The following is a 20,326-nucleotide window of genomic DNA, read 5'->3' as shown; positions in this document are numbered from 1 at the left end:
AGCCTGACACTGTGTCACAGCAGCCTGAGCAGACCTAACACACCGAGGAAGGAAGTACAGGTGTCTTCTACATGATGGCAGGTGGCTATGAGGGATAATTTGATTTACAGTTTTTCAACTTCAAAGTTGTGCGAAAGCTACATGTATCTCATACAAACTATATTCTGAGCTTTGATCTTCTCCTAGGCTGGCTATGTGGCAAGTTCCCTTTCCTAATGCTGGCTAGCAGTGGCACAAACTATAGCTAGAGCTCAGCCACAGGAGCCCAAGGGGGAAAACCAGAAACTCACCAGGGCTCTCTGCCTCCCTGATGCTTAGCCAGACACTGGGTCCGTGAAGTATATATACTAAAGGGATTTTTTTGACTTAATGATATCTTCAACTTAACTACAAATGAGTAAAACAGAACCCAGAATAAGTCAAAGAACATTTGTATACTGAAGTAGGGGTTATCTGTGTGTGCTAATATATGAAAATACTTGAAATCCTTGTCAAATGTGCTCAGCCTATAAAACATATTAATGCCATTAGGAGAACAAAATAGTAAATGCCTTCCATTTACTTCTGTGGGCCAGCCACTGTGGTCCCTGCCTTTTTTCATTTTGTCACCTCTCGCTCGAGGCAGAAGTTTTGCTCTATCTCTGCCCTGCAGGAGAGGGAAGGAAGACTTAGGGGATTTATGTGTCTCAGTTAACTATTTCTATTGCTGTGATAAAAGACCATGACTGAAACAACTTGGGGAGGAAAGGGTTTATCTCCACTTACAACTCTCAGCTCACACTCCATCATCCAAGGAAGCCAGGGCAGGAACTCAAGGCAGGAACTTGGAGTCGGGAAATGAAGCTCACACAATAGAGCTATATGACTTCCTGGCCTGCTTCCTCATATACTGCAGGATCATCTGACTCCGATGACCCCACCCACAATGGGCTAGGTCCTCCAACATCAATCATCAATAAGAAGAAGAAGAGGAAGAGGAAGAAGAAAATGTTCAACAGGTCTACCTCTTTCCAACGATTCTAGTTTGTGTCAAGTTGACATAAAACTCTCTAAGGCATTAGGTGACATTCCCAAAGTCAGGATGTTAGGGAGACTGTATAGTTGTATGTGGAAACACATTTACGAAGCAACAGGAAAGAGGCTAGGAATGGGAACTGGTGTAGGAAGAGAGCTTTATTTAAATTTATAGAAGTTAGATCTACATATGTTCCTGTCTAGTCTTCCTCACCTGCTTGCCTGGGACATAACACGTTTGGAAGTACCTGAAAAATCACATAGAACTGTACTAATGAAGACTGGGTACTCAATAGCTTATCAAGGCATAATGTATTTATCTTTCAAGTTCTCTCAAGTCTCCTTTGAATAAAAAAGAACACAAGCATCTAGGCGGGAAAGAGTGGTTGAGCAAATTATGGCACCTTTATACCATGGAAAACTATGCAATGGGTAAAAAACCAGGTAGTGATTACATTGTCTGAGTCTGAAGTAGATGAGTAATTACACTTCATCTATGGGTTCTTGAGAACCAGACTCTGAGCACAGAGGAAGGAGGGAGGGAGGGAAGCAAGAAGAAATTGTAATTCTAAACCTCTGGAAGTGCCAACATGACTCTCTTTCTACACACACACACACACACACACACACACACACACACACACACACACACACACGGTGATGGTGGGTGGGTTGACCTCAAACTATTAGCTATCTCCCTGTTTCAGACTCCCAATCTTTGTAAATACAGGTGTGCCCAGCAAAATGTATCCTTATTACAAATTACAATACATTTCCTAGCTCTGTCCATTAAAAGTATTGAGAAAAGAACAACTTAGCAACCATGAGTACTAAGTACCCACAATGTGGCCCCTAGGAACCATTTGCCACCAAGAAGAATTGAGGGTCCTTAGAGACCAGGCTTTTTCTAGGTAGCACACATGCTATTTGGATGACCTTAAAGATCAATGGGGTCACATCAGAAGGAATCAACTGGCTAGAGATGGCAAAACCCATGCATTAGTAAAGATAAATCATAAAATAAATCAAATGTAATACATTGAAGACAAAACAAAAACTCCAGTCAGCCACCAAATGAAAGCCAAGCCGCTCACTGTGCTGGAAACTAGCAACAAAGAGAAAGAATCAAATAATCTTCCACTCTTCTTACATGAACAGTGATACTAACTAGTTAATTAGCTAGGAGTTGAGAGGAGTCCCTCTTTTTGGAAGCCTTGCAGCTCATCAACAAGTAGAGAGAGAGAGAGAGAAAATGAGAACATCACCATTCCACACCCATGTGGCTGACAAGAAATCACAATGCAGTCCACAAAAGTCAAAGCTAAATCTGCTTAAATATCAAAGTCAAACACCCGACTGGTAGGAAATATGGGTGACAGAAGAACATGTTGAAGCACCACAGGGCTGTCACCAGAATGTTCCAAAGAGAGAACTTTCATAGGATGAAACATCTAACTTCGATCAATGTGCACAGGGGTGCGGGAGGGGAGAAAGATAAAGTATAATTAAAGAACACCCATGTTGATCTTCAGTATTGTGCAGCCCTTATTTGGAATCTGATTTAAAATGGTGTTTTAAAAATCATTTAGGGGACTATTGAAGGTACATACGCTTGCCTGGTGGCATTAAGGAGCTATTGACATCTTATTAAATTGTGCTAATGGTCTTGTGGCAATGTGGAAAAGGGTACTCTTCCTACACAGCTCAGAAGAGATGGGTCATGTACCGATGACCAGTGAGCTTGGATGAAGGCTCATAAAGGTTTGTGTTTTGGCTCTTTCCCTGGTTTATTTTCAATAGTTCCCATGTGAAATGCTAAGGCGAACCCTCTCTGTGCTGTGCTTGGAGTGACACATAGACTGACTTGGAGCATCATGGCTTGACATCAGTGTCTCACGATGGCTTCTGTGTTTCAGGCCATCTGTGCAGGGGGTCCCCAAAGAACATCTCCACCCCCCCTTACTGAGTCACATCAATATCGTCCTTGAGGGGATCTATATATAAAACTATGCCGGGGGAAAGAGAGTACTCTTGATTTAGGGGTTTTCCTCTAAAGCTACAAAGAGTACAAGGGCCTCATGATGTCCCAGGGAGGGGACTGAGTGCTTTAGGACCAAATCTGCCCAGCACAGGAGGCACTCATTCAGTGGAGTTTATGGTGGAGGACAGAAGGGGTACCAGACAGCCATTTTCAGCCTGAAACTTGAACAAACAAGGGACACTGGGTAATAGCCTCATGTCATTGTTGGCATTGATGCAACTGCACAGACTATCCTAAATGAATTAGGATGTCCATGGCGGGCAAGTCTCTTGCACCCTCTGCCTACAGCATGGGTGAGCATCCTAACTGTGCTCTACAGGGTTGAGCCCTTCCTGTGGTCTTCATTTAACTCCAGAGCCTAGTCCTTTGGGGTCTTCTCACACTGATAAAATGGCTTATGTATTTGTCTGTCTCTCGCCTGGCCCTGGGCCTTGCTGAGGACAAGGGGCTTTCATTTGTTCTTTGTGGTGTCTCTCACCATTATCCAGGGCCCAGAATATGGAGCTGCTCAGAAAACACTAAGTGCATGGGAGTGGTCACCATGGAAGCAGTGTGTCGTGTGGACACCACATTTGGATTAGTGTGGGCTTGACTCTTAACCCAACCAGCCCACAATTCCCACTGTAGTGATGCTGCATTGTTGTTCTGAATCTACTCTTGACCTTGTATAAGAGTTCAGATTTTGAACAATATTTTTTTTTCCTGGAAAAGATAATGCAAATAAAAATGGCTTCACAACACAAGGCAGTTTGACTTACAATATCCTGACTTTACAATGGCATGTAAGCAACAGGCACTCACTAGAAGCTCTGTTTCAGATCTGGGTCTTTCTCAGTCAGACTGGTGTTGTTTGGTGTGATCCTCTTTCTAGATGCTGGGAAGTTGAGTGAGCTGAAGCTCACAGCATTGTGCAAGTGCTAAATTGTGATGTGTATTGAGTGCATTTAAACAGGCTGTTTCAACTTATGATGGGTTTACCAGGGTGCAGGCCCAACTAGCATTCTGAGTTGAAGAATGACAACTTTCTGTGTAGTAACACAACCTAAGAGAAAGATCTCGGAATTCCACTTATCTGGAATAGCCTTGATGGACTGACTGGCAAATAGTAAAAGCTGATATTCTAACTGTTCATAAAACCTCTGATTTGTTATCAAAGGGTCAGTTGTGAAGTGGTTAGGGACCACCTTCTGACACGATGATTTGGGTCATTGAGCAAACCTGGGCGTCTTCAAATGTGTATCTCCCTCCATCCTTGACGTTCTGGCTGGTTATCTCATAACTGTGCGAATCCAGGTTGATTGCACTCGGGGCTCCGGGAGCTAGAAACTCTTGCCAGATTTCCTCCACCCTCTTGGCCACATCCTGCAGAGGCTGCTTCTTGAGGTCTTGGACAGCCAGCCAAAACCTGGGGTGAAGGCAGAAACACGGTTGGTTCTAGCTGGACTCTGCTAGAGATGGTCCTAGAGAGGATGTGCATCCCCACGCCTACCTTGTTGCCATATGTGAGTTCCATGGGGAGTGTATTGTTGAGGACAGAAAAAAAAAAAGCCCATTTGAGAAGATGAGCTTCCAGGGACCACAAGAAGTTCTTTTCCCTCTGCATAGAGATTTCTCAACCCCAGCATGATAGCCATTAGGGCTGGGGAGTTCCTGCTTGGTGTGGAAGGGCTGTCTTGTAGAATGATGCTAAGCAGCCACTCAGACACCATCAGCATCCCTTAAGCTACAGCAAGTAGCAAGTATCTCCAGACATTACCAGCTGCTCGAGGAAAGTATAAATTCTGCCTGGTTGAAAAAAACAACTGCTTTTCATTCGGGCCTCTACATAATGTGATTTCCTTTGTCACATCGGGCTGGGTTCATTTGGGGGCATGAAAATAAGAAAAAGGGACTTAGAGAGATGGCTCAAACAGTGAGAAGCAATTGCTGCCCTTGCAGAGGACCTGGGTTCAGTTCTCAGCACCAACACGGGGCAGCTCACAACTGCTTGTCACTCTAGTTCTAGGGATCCAATTCCCTCTTCTGGCCTCCACGGTACTCGCGGTGAACACACAGACAAGGAGGCATGTGCACATGAGTGAACCCAGTAAAATAAAATTTAAAAAGGACCTGTCACAAAAGTAGGTGGAACATCAGAACTATAAAAGGTATTTGGTCTGGAATGAATCAGCCTCTCATATCAGAGAGGAACAAGCAGGCCATTCACACCAGTACTCAACACAGAGTGGTGCTGGGCACTTAGTAGGCATTCCATAAAGTTTATAGAGGGTTTGGCTGAAACCCAGCTGAAGCGACATCTCTACCAAAGAGGAAAACATCTTCCCTCAGTTCCCATTACCTCACCTCCCCATCATCCCTTAGTGTCTGCCTGGAACAGCCATTGACGAGCCCCATATGAGCACTGCTCTGCAGAGAGCTGCAGTCACCAGAGCCAAAAGCAGCTGCCAGGCCCCGAGGATGGTCCCGGGCATCCTACCACAGTGACCCAGCGCTGGGTAGTTAGTACATTCTCCCTGCAAAGGGGACAGACTCATGTCCTCAGTAAGATAGAGCAGGCTCCGTGCTGTATGGGTTGCACAGCCACAGGCAATAGAACACAAGGTCTTGTCAATGAATGAAGAGGATGCACACAGATGAACCACAAGGTAGAAAGTACATTCAATCTGCCATCGGATTTCACCCAGAGTAAGATGTACTTGTTGTTGTTGTTATTTCTAAAGGGTTAGCAAGTTTTTTTTTTTTTTTTTTTTTTCTTTTTTCTTTTTTCTGCTGCTTTGAGAAATGTTATTGAAGTCAGATGTGTGGCTCAAAGGTGCCACCCAGTGGCAGACCGAAATACTGCACCCCCATTTCCAAAAGTACCATTTGGGATTTTGTGCTTGTTTTCAGAAAGGCAGGCTCCAACTTTCCCGGTTTGCCCTTTAAAAATCTAATTCTCTCTCTCTCTCTCCTCTCTCTCTCTCTCTCTCTCTCTCTCTCTCTCTCTCTCTCTCTCTCTCTCTCTCTCTCCCCCCCTCTCTCTCCCTCCCTCTCTCTCTCTCCCTCTCTTTCTCCTCTCTCGTTCTCCCCCCCGCCTCCTTCCTCCCTTTCTCCCTCTCATTTTTTCCTTTGAGACAGTGTTTCTCTGTGTAGCTATCCCTGGCTGTCTTGGAACTAAAGAAATCCCTTCTTCCTAAATCAGAAGGGAAGATGAGAGCATCCCTCCATCTGGAGAACAGGGAATTAGGTTCTCAGCCTGGCTATGTTGCTGTCTGGAATTGTACCTTCTCAGGAAGTCTTTCATCATCTGGGAAATGGGTACAAAGTGGGTGAAGGGAGATGCAGCAAATTTCTGAACGATTTCTCAGCCAGAGTTAACTCTAGAATGCTTCCAGGCTTCTGGGTGTGGGCCAAGGAACAGCCAAGTGGCAGGCCGGTCAATATCTCCCAGCATGAGCTCTTTCTCCAGTGGAAGACGCTGTCAGGCCTTGTGCGGATGTCAGTATAATTTCCTTCTTCACATCCTTCTGGCCTCCAGGGAGAGGAGTCCACAGAGCTCTATGGTACCTACTGGGCCGATGCAGAGATGGGGGTGGGGGTGGGGGTGGGGAACCTTTGGGCCAAGGCTCGCTCTTTAGACAGCCTTCTGGGTCAGCAATACCCTGCGCCTGTGAGGCCTCTCTGCATCTCACACACATAGATGATACTCCCCGGGTGATTTTTTTTTCCTGCCTCTTCATCATTATGTCCTGGAAGTCACCTTCTGCCACCTCTGTCCCTTGCTAGACTAGTCTGTTGTACGGGGAGCCATGGAGAAAGGCATCGGAAGGCCCCAGGACACCAGGGAGCTTCAGAAGCCCTTTTGTAGAGTGACATAAGGGACACTGTCCTGTACATCCCTCACCTGAGTCCCTAGGAGCAGAGTGGGTGTCAGCACAAATTTCAGAATCAAACTGGATACATTTTTACACTGAAAACAAAGGAACAAAAACAAAAGATATCCTCCATCCATTGAAGCTGAGAATGGTTTTAAAAGCACAAGGGGAAACAGCAGGCGTGCCACAGCAGAGGGAGAAGGGGAGGGGGGTGGGGAGGGAAGAAGGGGATGGGGAGGGAGGGAGGGCACCTAGTGTGCAAGAGTGACATTCCCTGGACAGCTTTCACTTCCTGTGTACATAGGACTCAGCCCGGCCTTCTGTCTGCCTTGGAGATGACCTACCTTGTCCCCCCTGTCACAACAGCATCCTGACATCTCAGGTGTATTTACCATCTTGGCTTGGAGGAACCTTTGTGGCAATTTGAAATTCAGAATAGCCTGTTTGTGCGTGCAGTCTTCCTGCTCCAATGGTCTGAGCTGAACCAGGAGCTCAGGCCACCCCCTGTCACCAAAAGATCCACAAAAAGCTCTCTGCATATCCTCTTGTGGATGGGTGGCCCACTGAAGACAGAGAAATGGCTGTTCTTATCAAAAGCCTGCAGGTACCGTTCCTTCGGGGAAGCGGTTAGGCATCAAATGCCGGCTGCTGCATCAAATGCAACCATCCTGCACTAAGCCCTCAGCTGGAGGCAGGGAGCCTCAGGAACTGGCAGGGCACAGGGGCTTCAGGGTGTGCAGAGACCACCTGGCCTGCCTCTCCCCTAGTCGTTGCCAATTGTCAGAGCAGTGAGAGGCAGCTGTGTGCTGGCATTTGGTCTGCGCTAATGGCTTAGAAATGAATGCAGAGGAGGCAGCTAGCCTATAGGACTGGAGGGTGGTCCAGGGATGACTTAACTTGTCTCCTTTTCCCCTGGATGCTGACAAGCAGTGGGATTTTCTCCTCCAGACTGGTCAGAGCAGGGGAAGCTGTGAGCCACCGATCATTTTCCACCCCATCAGGAGGTCCCCACAGCTCTGCACTCATGGGCTTACCTATCTTTTCACATAGCAGGAGGTTAGAGGCTATAAAACAGCCCTGGTTCCCAGAGAAAAGGGAACTCCTTGGCAGAAGGAAGTATTGCTGTGCCCTCTGCTGGTCATGGGGTGACTCAGAACAATGGGCAGAACTAGACTTTTGTCTCTGTCTGGACAGACTGCGATGCTCAGGTACCCACATGAGCAGCTGGCATCAGCACCACCCAAGCTAAGCTCTGCACTGCACAGGAGCCAAACCGCTGCAGATGGCCACAGCCTTGTGGAATCACTGGGTTCTGATTTGGCATGTGTTTAGTTACTGTGGGACTCCACTGGGCCTAAGGGAACTTCTGGGGTGTTCCCCGGGGCTTAGGGCAACTACTGAAGCTAAAGGCAGAGCTAGAAGTCTTGAGGCAAACCCTGGCAGCCCCCTGCACTCGCTTTTAATTGCTTCTCCCTTCAGCTGACACTGTGCGCAAGTAGGGTCATCAATCTGCAGGTTAGAAGAACTCTGCTCTCTCTGGAGATGTTACAGCTCATAAAAAATGTAGGGGGGACGCGCTTTGTTGCAGGTTTTGATTTTTAACTCATGCCCTGCTGTATGGCAGAGGGTGTCGAGCCAGAGAGGACAAAGATTTATACAGGAAGATGGAGCGGGAACAGAGGCAAATGGCACTGTTACCGTTTGGGGAAAATTCCCCAAATAGGAGAAAGGATAAAGGCAGCTCTGCAGTGCTTGTTTTGGGATGGTGAAGCTCCTGGCCTGCTGACCCAGTACCACATACTCCTTAGGCAGCTCAGTGTTGGGCTTGGTTTGGGCACTGAGGACAAGGGGTGAGCGGCTCTGATGTAGACAGTGACACAAAGCATGTCTTGTTGCACCTGTCCCCTCTTCTGCCCCCAGAGATGACAACCCTCAGTCATTTCACAGACTCACCCACGGTAAAATGATTAGAAGTGGGGCTGAGTAAAGTGCTTGCTGTGTAAGTGTGGGGACCTGAGTTCAGATCCCCGGCACCTGTGAAAGGCCAGGTATGACGGTGTTATTTACACATGTAATCCAAATGCTGGGGTCACAAAGACGGGAGGATCCAAGAATTTTCTGGCAGCCAGTCTACCAAATCAATGAGCTACATGTTTAAAAAAAAAAAATCAAGCACACATTTTTAATCCCAGCACCGAGGAGGCAGAGGCAGGCAGATCTCTGTGGGTTCAAGGCCAGCCTGGTCTACGGAGTGAGTTCCAAGGCAGGCTCCAAAGCTACAAAGAAAAACCCTGTCTCAAAACACAAAACAGAAAGGTGTAGAGTGGTCAAGAAAGACATTTGATGTCTACCTCTGGTTTCTGCACACTCATGTGCATACACACATCTGTGTGAACATGTAAACTCCCCGCCCCCACCCCCCCACATGTTGATCAGAGAGGCCTCACCATGATACTAAGTCATTATAGGACACTTTCCTTAAAAGGGCTAGGCAGCACTTTGGGACCTTCCCTTCCTGGTTTTGAAGCTCTGGTATAAATTCTACCAATTGGCTACTTTGCTGGCAAGTGCTATGCCTGATAATGGCGCTTTCCCTCTGCTAGAGAAAGACTCGTGAGGTCCCAGAAGACAGAAGCAGAGCAGTGCTTTGTAATAAAGCCAGTCTTTCCCTTCTCATCTTCTGCTTGCATCCCAGTAGCCTGGACTTGTGACCAGTGCTGGGGAGAAGGGAGGAGCCAGCAAGGACCAGTGCAACAGATGACTAGGAGCTTCATGCTGTGCCTTCTCCCCAGCTCCCAGGAGCCACGGGGACCATGGCAGGGGAGAACCTGGCCAGCCATGCATGACTACTGTGGACAAAGGGCGGAGTCAGATTAACCCTGAGCCCTAGGGACTTGGGTCCTGGGAGGGCTTAGCCACGGTCTGTGGCTGAAGGGATGAGCAGAGGGAAGGAAAGCAGCTATTTTGCGATGAGGGTCTTCCAGTGGTGTGACTTAAAACTGAACGTTCCTCCCTGTATCCTATTATGCTCAGTCTCATCAACACAAAACTGGAGCCTCCGGAGAGGGTTTCGGAAGCTCCTGGGCTGTACATTTTCCCTCCGCTGTTCTATTTGCTTTATCCTCCTTCCTGTCACGGATCAGAGGGGACCTTCTTCAAGTCTGGATTTATGCATGCATGCTGGGGGCTGGCGCATTCATACATGGGCATGCACATTCTTTCACCCAAGATTAAATGTAGCCCTCCTGGCACCAGGCAAGCTGCTGGCAGAGGCACAAATGGAAATAGCAGAAGGGAGGGAACACCTGCCAGGGACGTACATACTTCTCGGTGCACTTGGGACTCCATGCATATTTCCTGAAACCAGTTTGATGCAAAAGCGGCTCTTGGCTACACTGCTGTTTTTGACAGTAAAGCCTACAGACTGGGCAAGGAGGAGCTAAGCAGGTAGACCCCCCCCCCATGGGACCTTCACAGTGAACAGGCCTATGGTCATTCTTCTTACTGTCTTTAATACTTCAAGTCTACTTGTGGGCCGAGGAACCAGCAAAGGAAATAGTCTGTATCATTTTCATCTTGGTGTCCAAACTCGACAGGGACTGGAGAGGTAAGAAAGACCTACAGGGACCCAGCTGGAGATGGAGTCTGGGATGATGACACAGAAGGAAAGACTGGCTTTATAACAAAGCACTGCTCTGCTTCTGTCTTCTGGGAATGTATAGCTTTCTTCTTACATAGCCTGGGAAGGCTGGCTTCTGTGTTAGCCTAATGAAGAGGACTAGAAGTTATGGCTTCTGTTACAAATGCCTGGTCAAGAATCAAAGCAAATCCCTGAGCTGTGGTTAGACTACTCTTAAAAAAAAAATGGAAGAACTATTGGACCATAATCTGAAAGTGAGGTCACCTTGTCTGGTAGGCACAGGTCTGATCAGAAAGGACACACCATTGGTACCTACATCATCCCAGGACTGTACGGCCTGGGACAGACATAACATCACTTGGTGAGAGCTCATCTTGATTTATGAGTTTTCTATCTGGTTGGCTTGAGAAGAGTCTAGGATATAGATAAAGACCTGGGGGGTGTCTGTCAAATGCATTTCCAGAGAGGGTTAACTCCAGGAAGCTACAGCCTGGATGTGGGCAGCACACGCCCCCCGCCCCCCAATAGGCTTGGGGCATGGCTGTAACAAAAATGTGCAGAGGGAATGTCCACAGTGCAGGTTCTCTCTCTTCTCTCTGGCCACCCGTGTGTCTGCTTGGTCTCATACTCTCCGTCACTGCCCACTGAAATCTCTGTAATCAGGGGCCATAAATCACCAACATGAAAAAAATTCCGCCTAGCACCCACCCCATGGCTGATTCAGTGTCCCAGCTTAGAATATAATCCCTTTTACTTGGTCCAGTGATGTCTTGTAAATTCTTCAGAGACAAGTTTGTGATTTGCCTACTTTCTCTGAAATCCATTCTCTCCACCCCCCCCTTTAAAAACTTCCAAAATGTCTTTACAGGCTACACCACTTACTTGTAGCTAATTAATAGTTTAACTGTTTCTTACTCATTTTCTTCAAGGACCTACAAGGTTGTTTCTAGGGAGAAATTGCATATCTCGACTGTCTTGCATCCCTTAGTAGACCCTGGCAAGGCTTGCTGTAGTACAGATTTGCCATAGATATCACCTGATTGATGACATGAGCTTTACATTCCTTCATTAACATAAGGGAATGCAGTCCTTTTCCAACATTATGTACTCTGAGTTTTTAATCTTAAAAATTCAAAAAGTAATAAAAGCCTATTTCAGAGAGTAGCATTTGAACACAGAAACTAGCTTAGTATGTAAAAAAGGGACCCTGGTATAAATAGGGGACAGGAGGTTGTGGTGGCGGTGGATCTCAGCTCCGGAGAAGTCACCAGTTGGCTAAGACCACTGTGATGGCTAATCTTGGTTGTCAACCTGATTGCATACAGAATCAAAAGAAAGGCCACTAGGCACTCCTGTGAGGGATTTTCTTGTGCAAAATATTTGAAGTGGGGGGGAAGACCCACCTTAAAGGTGGGTGGCGCCTTCTAGTGGCAGCCCAGATAAAGTGATGATGAAGAGAAACTTTGATCCTTGCATGCTTGCCCTCACTCCTGTTGACAAGCTCATCCATTCTGTTGATGTAGCATTCCTTCATCCATATTAAAATTCATTTCTTTAGGGTTCTAATGTATACAGAAGACCATCAGCTGTTCAGGAACCCTCCAGGCCTTCAGCACCAAACTGGGACTGAGTAACTACTGGATTCTCAGCCTCTCCAGTGTTAGATCACCCTGGCCACAGTCTCCTTTAGTGCACACATCCATCCTGTCAGTTCTGGTCTTGTAAGGACCCTGACTAAGACAATCACTGAGGGATCTCACCTAGTGACATTCCTGATCGCATTCCGGTGAGTCACCTGGCTCCTTATCTGACACAACAGAAGGCTGAAGAACCCCCGGCTTCTCATTTTCTGTGACCAAGAACTTCTTTGCTTTTCACTCATCCTTCTCTTTCGGATCTCATTTCTTGGATGTTTTTTTTTTTTTTTTTTTTTTCTCCTGCTACGTAGTAATTGTTTGTCCATTACCCTCCTAAACAACCAGGTGTTCTCAGTGGCGTCAGTGGACCCAGGGAGGCACCCCATGGAAGTGGCAGAATTCTTCTCAAGAGGAAACATTTGCTCTTATTAGCTTGTATAGTCGCGTGTCTATACAACACGGACTTGGCTTGCTAAAATTCTGATTGGAGCCCATAGTTGTCCTCCCCACTTCTGTTTGACCTTGCAGGGGTCAAGAATCTCTAGGGCAAACACATTTTTGAGGACAGGTACTCTGAGTATTTCCCTCACTCTGAAACTTCCATAGTTTTACTTGATGATGGTGTTATCAAAGTCATTTATTTAACCCCATTAAAAGCCTCCATCCTAAACTTAGCTAGATGAGCTGGTATTTGGGTTTGGACCCCAAGTGATGTTTTTATTGAGAAAGAGAGGTGGAGAGACTAATGATGCAAGTTCACACACACACACACACACACACACGCACACGCACACACGCACGTGCACACACACATGCACACGCACGAGGATACAACTTAAACGTTTGAGTTACCTGAGATTTTCTGAACTGAATTCCGACTCCAGGAATCGAAGGAACTGGTCCCGTCCCACCTGGTCCTTCAGTATTTCATCAAAAGAGAATCCCCACCGTTTTACTCGCTGCTGGCTGGGCTCTTTGCTTTGTGGTTAGAAGAGAAGGTTAGAAAAACGATTAGTATCAAAGAAAAGCTGCCATCACATTCTCCCTGATAAATCTGTTTTGCCACCACACATCAAAGAGAACCATTTCAGGTGTAAGGTGACAGATACTACAAACCCTACACCGATTCTGTGTGTACACTTTTACACGTGAATGGTAACAGGTGGTGAACAGTTTCTGAAAAGGGTCAGGTGAGGAGGTCATGTTTTGTGAGGGTCACCAAAGTGCCCAGCAAGTGAGTGCTGTCTATAGGAAGCCTATCCCCATCACTGATGGGGCCTCTCTTGGACCAGTCTCATAAGTCACAGATCCAACCTTCAAATGTATCCTTTTTGTATTTTACCCAGGATTCCTCACGAATCCACCCCTTTGCCCAAGAAGCTGGCTCCCCATCTTCTGTTTCTTCTTCAATATACAAGGGCGATAGTTAAGCCTACTCATTTGCTCAGAAACAGCATACTGCCTCCACTCAATGCTTTGGTCATCGCATAGTGTTTGTCCTGTACTAGACATGGTTCTAAGACCTTACATCTACCTGCCAATGGACTGAGTCCTTCTAGCTGCTCTGTGAAGTATGCTAGGACTGTTTCCTTTTCCCAGATAGGGGGACCAAGGTCTGGCTATCGGTTGTCTCAGGCCTCACAGCTGGGAAATGATAGAGTCAAGAATTCAATCTAGTTGTGTGGCTCTGGAGCACTCTGCAGTCTCACATCCATGTGGAGGATGTGGGGTCGGTCATATTCCTCTGGAGCCCAACCTGTACACTAGCCCCCTCAGATTCTCTCGTCCCACACGAAGTCCACTGGCTGGCCCTTCATGAGACCATAGCTCCTACTGCACAAGTCACACACCGAAACCTCCTCTCTCTTCCCACCTGGGCTCAGGGTGTGGTCTGCAGACCAAGCAGAGTCACAGGCCACATTCCCAGCTGCTGAACCAGAAGCTCCAGTTTCACAAGGGTCCCCAGAGACTCAATCACAGCAACACCTGGGAACCACTGGCGTGGACAGAGGTTTTTCGTTTTAGAGACAGAGAGGCTCTTGATAATCCTTAACAGTCAGTATATAAGATCATGGGAGTTTTCTTAGTATAGAGTTGACACAGTCTCCATATTCTCTTAGTAGAGAACTGCTGCGTCCACAGAGCAATAATTCACAGCTTGAGCAGGAAGAGCCGTTTCATATTCATGTTTTGCAAGCTTGGAGCCACCATCTGCGCATGCTCTAAGGGCTAGCAAAGCACCAGTATGGCAGATTAAAGTTTAAACTTAATAGTCGCCTGTAGCTAGTGGCTATGGTACTGGATGTATGGTCTAGGTATAAGCCATCCAAACCAGGTTCTTCTATTTCTAGGGCAGTGACCAATAGACTATATGTGGGGATCTGGAAGGCTCTCCCAGTATGAGTTTGCATTTCTAGGCATAGCTCAGTAGGGTCATGGCAGAAGGCTAAATCTATTAGGTTAGGCAATGGCAAAGTCCTCCATAAATGACCTCTTGCAAAGTATCAGGCTGGGCTTTTTACAATAAGACAAGACAACGGATCCTGGGTTCTCCTGGAAACGAACCACACAGTTAATCAAAGTACTGTTTGTAGAGACAGTCACCTGGAGTTGAGACTATCAGCAAATTTAAGTCCCCGAGAGCTGTAGGAATACTCCTCCCCCAGTGTCATTAGCGGGCAACGATTCAAGGATCTGCAGACAGCTGGTGGTAGCTGTGTTCTCAGCAAAGGCTATGCCCAGAGACTTGGCGTGCGGAGTGACTCAACATTTTTTTAGCAATTGTCTCATGGATGCATACTTATCGACACTGCCAGATTCCTTGGTGGTGGCAGGATTGGGAAAGGGCAGTCTGGGGGTATGACAGAAATCTTGGAATGCCTTCTACTCTATGTCCCTCATTTGGTGTCTAAACTAAGGCTTGAGAAAAGCTGTAAGCCATTCAAAAGACTTGAGCAGGGTTATCAGTGATGGTTTGCCTCCTTCCTTAGATCCACATGTTGAAATTCTCACTGCCAGTTGTGATGTGTCTGCCTGTGAGGCCCTTGGAGGTGATTGGTTCATAAATGGAATTAGTGGTCTTAGAAAAGACGCAGAGAGCCTCCTCACCCTTCCCCCATGTAAGGATGTAGCAAGAAGATGGCTACCAATGAACCATTAAGAGAACTCTCAATCATACAGTGAATCCATGGGAGCTTTCCTGTCATACCTCCCAATCTCCCGAACCTCGGGAAGGAAATACATGGTATTCATAAGTCACACCATTTATGGTGGTTTTTTCTTCCCCAGCCATCCTAATGGGCTGACACAAAAATTAGAGCAGAGAGTGGGATGCTGCTGTAACACATTCTTAAAAATGGGAAAGGGCGCAAAGATAGGCCAGAAGTTTAAACTGTTGAGAGTAGACCCATAAAGATGATCCTGTGTGTGTGTGTGTGTGTGTGTGTGTGTGCGCGCGCGCGCGCGCGCACGCGTGCACACATGCACGATCAGGAAACACAGAAAAGCTGAAGAGAAGCCCACATTCTTATTAGATAATGGGTTGATGGTTCTGAATAGAGTATTAATGAAGGGTAAAGGCCATGCTGACAAGTCTCAGATGAACATGAGCACATTAGAGGAAGGGTGATTCTCGTTATAAAGTGGCAGACTGGCTGAACTCTGTTTGTGTACTAGTGTTTTGTGGGAGGTAGAACTTGTAAGCGATGAGTCTACATATTTAGCCAAGGAATTTTCTAAGTCATTTGTTAAAGGAGTAGTTTGACTCTTCCTAACTACTTTTAGTAGTACATAAAGAGAGAGGAATGAACTAAAGATAGAACCAGAATCTAAATAAGGATTGAGAAAACCCCCTAGCTTATTTGTGTTTTAACAAACAAGCCCACAAAACAACAAAAGAGAGTCTATGAGTGGTGTGACCAAATGACTGTTACAAGGACATAATAGAAGGGCTCAGCCATCCAGATAAAAGCTGGGAGCTATTTTGGGGGGGCAGTAGGAAAATGATTCAGAGGGGACTAGGCCTGTGACTTGCATTATGCCTCAGATTGCCACAACCATGGGGAGCTGGGGACAGGAGAGTTTCAGTAGGTGTGGCCATCTTTCCACGTCAAGCAGTTCAGGATGCCCATGCATGGTACCTCCAGGATGGAGTCCCTGCGGAGAGCAGCAAGGAGAACTATAACCAGTAGAGCTATTGGGACAAGCCTTCATGGCAGAGTCCCTGGGTAGTGGTCCAGCCTGAGAAAGCTGCAAACACATGGGAGAGCGAGGGCATTCACTGAGCTGTGGGTTTGATGCTGCCACCCAAGTGGGCATGGAAAACAACAACCCAGAGAAGCTGAGGAGCTGAGGAGGTAGGTTCACTGCCCCAGTGAGTCGGTCTATTGCCTCCATCTGGGTCTAATGGGCACAGCATCAAGACAAAGAAAATTATTCTAATCAAAGCTTGAACTTTGCCCTATTGTACTTAGACTTGTTCCCATTTCTTCTCTTATTGGAATGTGGAAAACTCTATCTCATTTTTCCCATCCTTGTAGTTTGGAGATAATGTACCTTGGTGGCTTCACAGCTGGAAAGGACTCCAGCTGGAGGTGACATGTATCTCGACTGGCCCTCATGGCATTTAGATGTTGCTTTAAAGCTAATGTTAGAGCGAGGCTGCTAGTGATACTGGGGTAGGTTAGATGCACTTTCCATACTAGAGTTTATAAACTGAGGGTGGGGGCAGGTGTAAAATGGTATGGATTAAAATTTTTGTTCCTTCAAAATTCATCTGTTGATATTTTGATCCTCAACATGATGGTATTAAGGGCTGGAGGGTCCTTTGAAGGTCATAGAGCTGTGAGGACTGAGATTAGTGTCCTCATTAATAAACCCCAGAGCTTTTACCTTGCTGCCATAAGAGAACACAGAGAGGAGATAAGACATTCACTCTGTAGCCAAGTCAAACTTGTGATCATTCTGCCTCAGTCTCCTAAGCAATGAGATAATAGTTGACATGCAACCTTATCTCAGTTAGGGTTCCTATTGCTTTGAAGAGACACTATGACCATGGCAATGCTTATTAAGAAAAACATTTAATTGGGGTGCCTTGACTACAGTTTCAGAGGGTTAGTCCATTATCGGCATGATGGGACATGGCGGCATGCAGGCAGACATGGTCTTGGAGAAGAAGCTAAGAGTCCTACATCTTGTAGGAAACATGAAGTGGTCTGTCTCACTGGACGTGGTTTGAGCATCTGTGAGACCTCAAAGCCTGCCTTCACAGTGACACACTTCCTCCAACAAGGCCACACCTCCTAATAGTACCATTCCCTTTGGGGGCCGTTTTCTTTCAAACCATGCCACACTTTGACCGAACCGTGATCCAGGCCCTCCTCAGACACCACCACACCGCTGCCTTGACCTTACTGCTCTCAGTTCTCAGGACAAAGAGAACCAGACTTCTCTCATGTGTAAGTCACACACATCTATTGCACTTTCGTTTGTCAGCCTGGATAGATTAAGATAAGTAATCAGAAAAATTGTGAAACAAGGGCCTGTCCTCCAAATAAAGTACACCTAATCACCCCATCTTAGGGCCATACTGTGAAGAAAAAAATCTTGATTGATTTATTTACTGCCCCAAGAATGATTGACAGGTCTTAGCTACTTCAATGGATTGTGGCCCAGCCCGTACCCATTCATTACTCACTTTCAGTATTCTCAGTTTGTCTGGACTTGACTGTGCCCTCTCACTTGTGGTCACTCAGGTAACTCAAAGAGTCATCTGAGGGCTGGCAAGGGCTGGGTGTCCCAGTGGTGCCTGTGGCAGGTGACACTGGCTGTTAGTCAATAGCTCATCTGAGAGTTGACTAGAGTGACCTTACACGGCTCCCTCAATGGCTTGAACCTCTCCCAGCATGGCGGACGATTTCAAAGACTTAAGAGCAAGTGTTTAGAAACTGCTGGGACTCTGTACGGCTGCCTCTCACAGTGCCACTTTGCCCCAGCCTGGTGGCGTCGAGGGCTGTGCAAATGAAAACACATGCCTTCTTTTGATATATGCACACAAGGAGGGAGGCCAGCAATGGGGCCACGCTTGGGAACTGACTTCTTTAAGAAAGGAGCTTGAGGGGGCTGGGGAGTGGCTCAGCGCTTAACAGTGCTGGTTGCTCTTGGAGGGGCCCGGGGTTTAGTTCCCAGCACCAATTTGGTGGTTTACAAACATCTGTAACTCCAGTCCTGGGGTATCCAATGCCCTCTTGTGGTCTCCACAGGCACCAGGCAGGCACATGGCATACATATTTACACATTCTTATGCATAAAATAAGTAAATCTAATTTTTTAAAGCATCTTCACAGTTCTTCCCCAATAGCTATATACTGGCAACTCAGTATGCCTGGGAGTGTACTCCTTCCCCAAGCAGAATGAACCAGGCTCTATGCGACCGTTGCTCATGTGCCTGATACTCAGTAGAGAGGGAGGGATGGAAGAAATGGCTTACCATGATTCTGCAGGCCACACCAGTTTCATGAGATCCCACCCTCAGATTAACGTTACCACCAGAACTACCCCTTTCGCCCTCACAAGGACAGTTTTCAGACAATGTTAGGATTACTGAGTTCTCCTCAGCTGTGGTCTAGTGACTTTTGGCTGACTGTTCCTCAGTGCTAGCCTTGGCTACTGTTGCTTTCTTTAATGACAGTTCACTTCTCAGAATCTCTGTTAGATGGAGCTTACCATGCTTAGTAACTTACTATCACCCCCTCCCTGATTATAGCCTGTCTTACTCTTAGACTTTTGGATCTAATATCTTACTTGAGACCGAGAAGAGATCCAAGAACAGTTCCCTGTTATTTTATATTACACCTTACATTGTTTTGACTATTATTTGGTTGTTGCCCCTCACTGTCTGCTGTCTGCATCTACCCTGTGGCAGACACAATATCTTTTTTTTTGTAGAGTCCAAGCATTTCCTCTCATGCCCTCACATCTGGAGCTCAAAATAAGCCAGCCTAGAGTTCTCTGAGCCCAGAAGCTCAGGGACCAGTGAGCAGAAGGACGTCTCCAGAGAATCCTATTTGCTCACTTCGGCTCTCCTCTGCCATATACCAAGCCATGCTCACGTGATGTCTGGGGAGACAGGAGACATGGATGATATTCAAGGCCTCGAGAAGATGGCACCTATGGCCTCTCCTGGCAGGCAACATACTCAGTTAGTATTCCTGCCTTTGAAAAGACCTTTGTCACTGGCTACTAAAATGTCCCTGGTTTCTAATCTTGCCCTGCCTCTTCTCCTTCCCCTCACTTCCCCCACCCCTACCCTCTGCTTTTCTCTCTCAGGGACAGAAAACAGACCCCTCTCACTTTCTCCCTGGGCACAGCCTAACCCTCTCCTTTGTTGCTTGCGTCTGCCAAAGTTTTGCCCACAGGACTTGATTTACGCCCCAAGTGGCTGAGTGCCCTTTGCCAAGCAAGGAGGAATTCTGGTGCCAGGTGGTAAAGGCAGCAGGTTTTATTGACCTTGTTCAATTTTTATCCAGAGGATTTCTTACTCAGAACACAGTGTGAAGTAGGTCTCAATCCGTATAGGCTGAATTAAGGTGAAACAGAAAAAAACTAACTTTTGGTTGTTTTCTTGGTTGTCTCGAGACTTTACTATATAGACAGGGACTGTCATTAGGCTGAGGTGTGACATCGGCACTGATCTTATGTTCTGTGTTTCTTCTGACAGCTCTGTAAGCCTCTGAGTGGGCACAGATATTCTGCCAGGAGAAGAATTAGGGCTTTGTTTTTATCTGTGTCTATAGAGCTCTGTTTGTTTGGGTAGATACAACTCTGTGGCTGTATCTTTTCTTAGGTTAGGCATTAGCTTAGGGTAGAAGCATTAACAATAACAACCGAACTGGATCACCTATTATAGGGGAAGTAGCCCTGTGTGGGATAGAATGCCGAATGGTTTGAGATAAATCAAGTGGCAAGGTGGTTCCTGTTTCCCCCAAATAACTATGTGCTTCTTTATCTAGTTAGGGACAAGTAGGAAATTTCATTTTATCATGGTGAATAAGCTTTGGGCACTTACCTTTCTTTTCCCAACTATTTATGCAGTGACCAAAGAAGAAATAACTTATCTCCTACCATCCACCCAGGCTGCATG

At 46.6% G+C, this 20,326-nt stretch overlaps 1 protein-coding gene across 9 annotated transcripts in view; it reads right to left on the bottom strand.

Annotated features, from left to right (window-relative positions):
• Rgs6 (regulator of G protein signaling 6) overlaps positions 1–20,326 on the bottom strand; it is a 482,896-nt gene that overhangs the window by 34,722 nt on the left and 427,848 nt on the right. For all 9 annotated transcript variants that reach the window (XR_007835235.1, XM_051196274.1, XM_051196277.1 and 6 more), the window contains exons 14-15: positions 13,039–13,164; positions 4,274–4,460 (exon numbers count right to left, since the gene is read on the bottom strand). Coding sequence is in view for 8 of the 9 variants with exons in the window: in XM_051196274.1 (XP_051052231.1) it covers positions 4,274–4,460; positions 13,039–13,164 (313 nt within the window). In the remaining variant the exon portion in view is untranslated. The remainder of the gene's footprint in view (positions 1–4,273; positions 4,461–13,038; positions 13,165–20,326) is intronic.

Source organism: Phodopus roborovskii, unplaced genomic scaffold (genome assembly GCF_943737965.1).
Source record: "Phodopus roborovskii unplaced genomic scaffold, PHOROB, whole genome shotgun sequence".
Taxonomy (NCBI): Eukaryota; Metazoa; Chordata; class Mammalia; order Rodentia; family Cricetidae; genus Phodopus; species Phodopus roborovskii.
The sequence above is the reverse complement of the archived record's forward strand: the minus strand, read 5'-3'. Positions and strand labels throughout refer to the sequence as shown.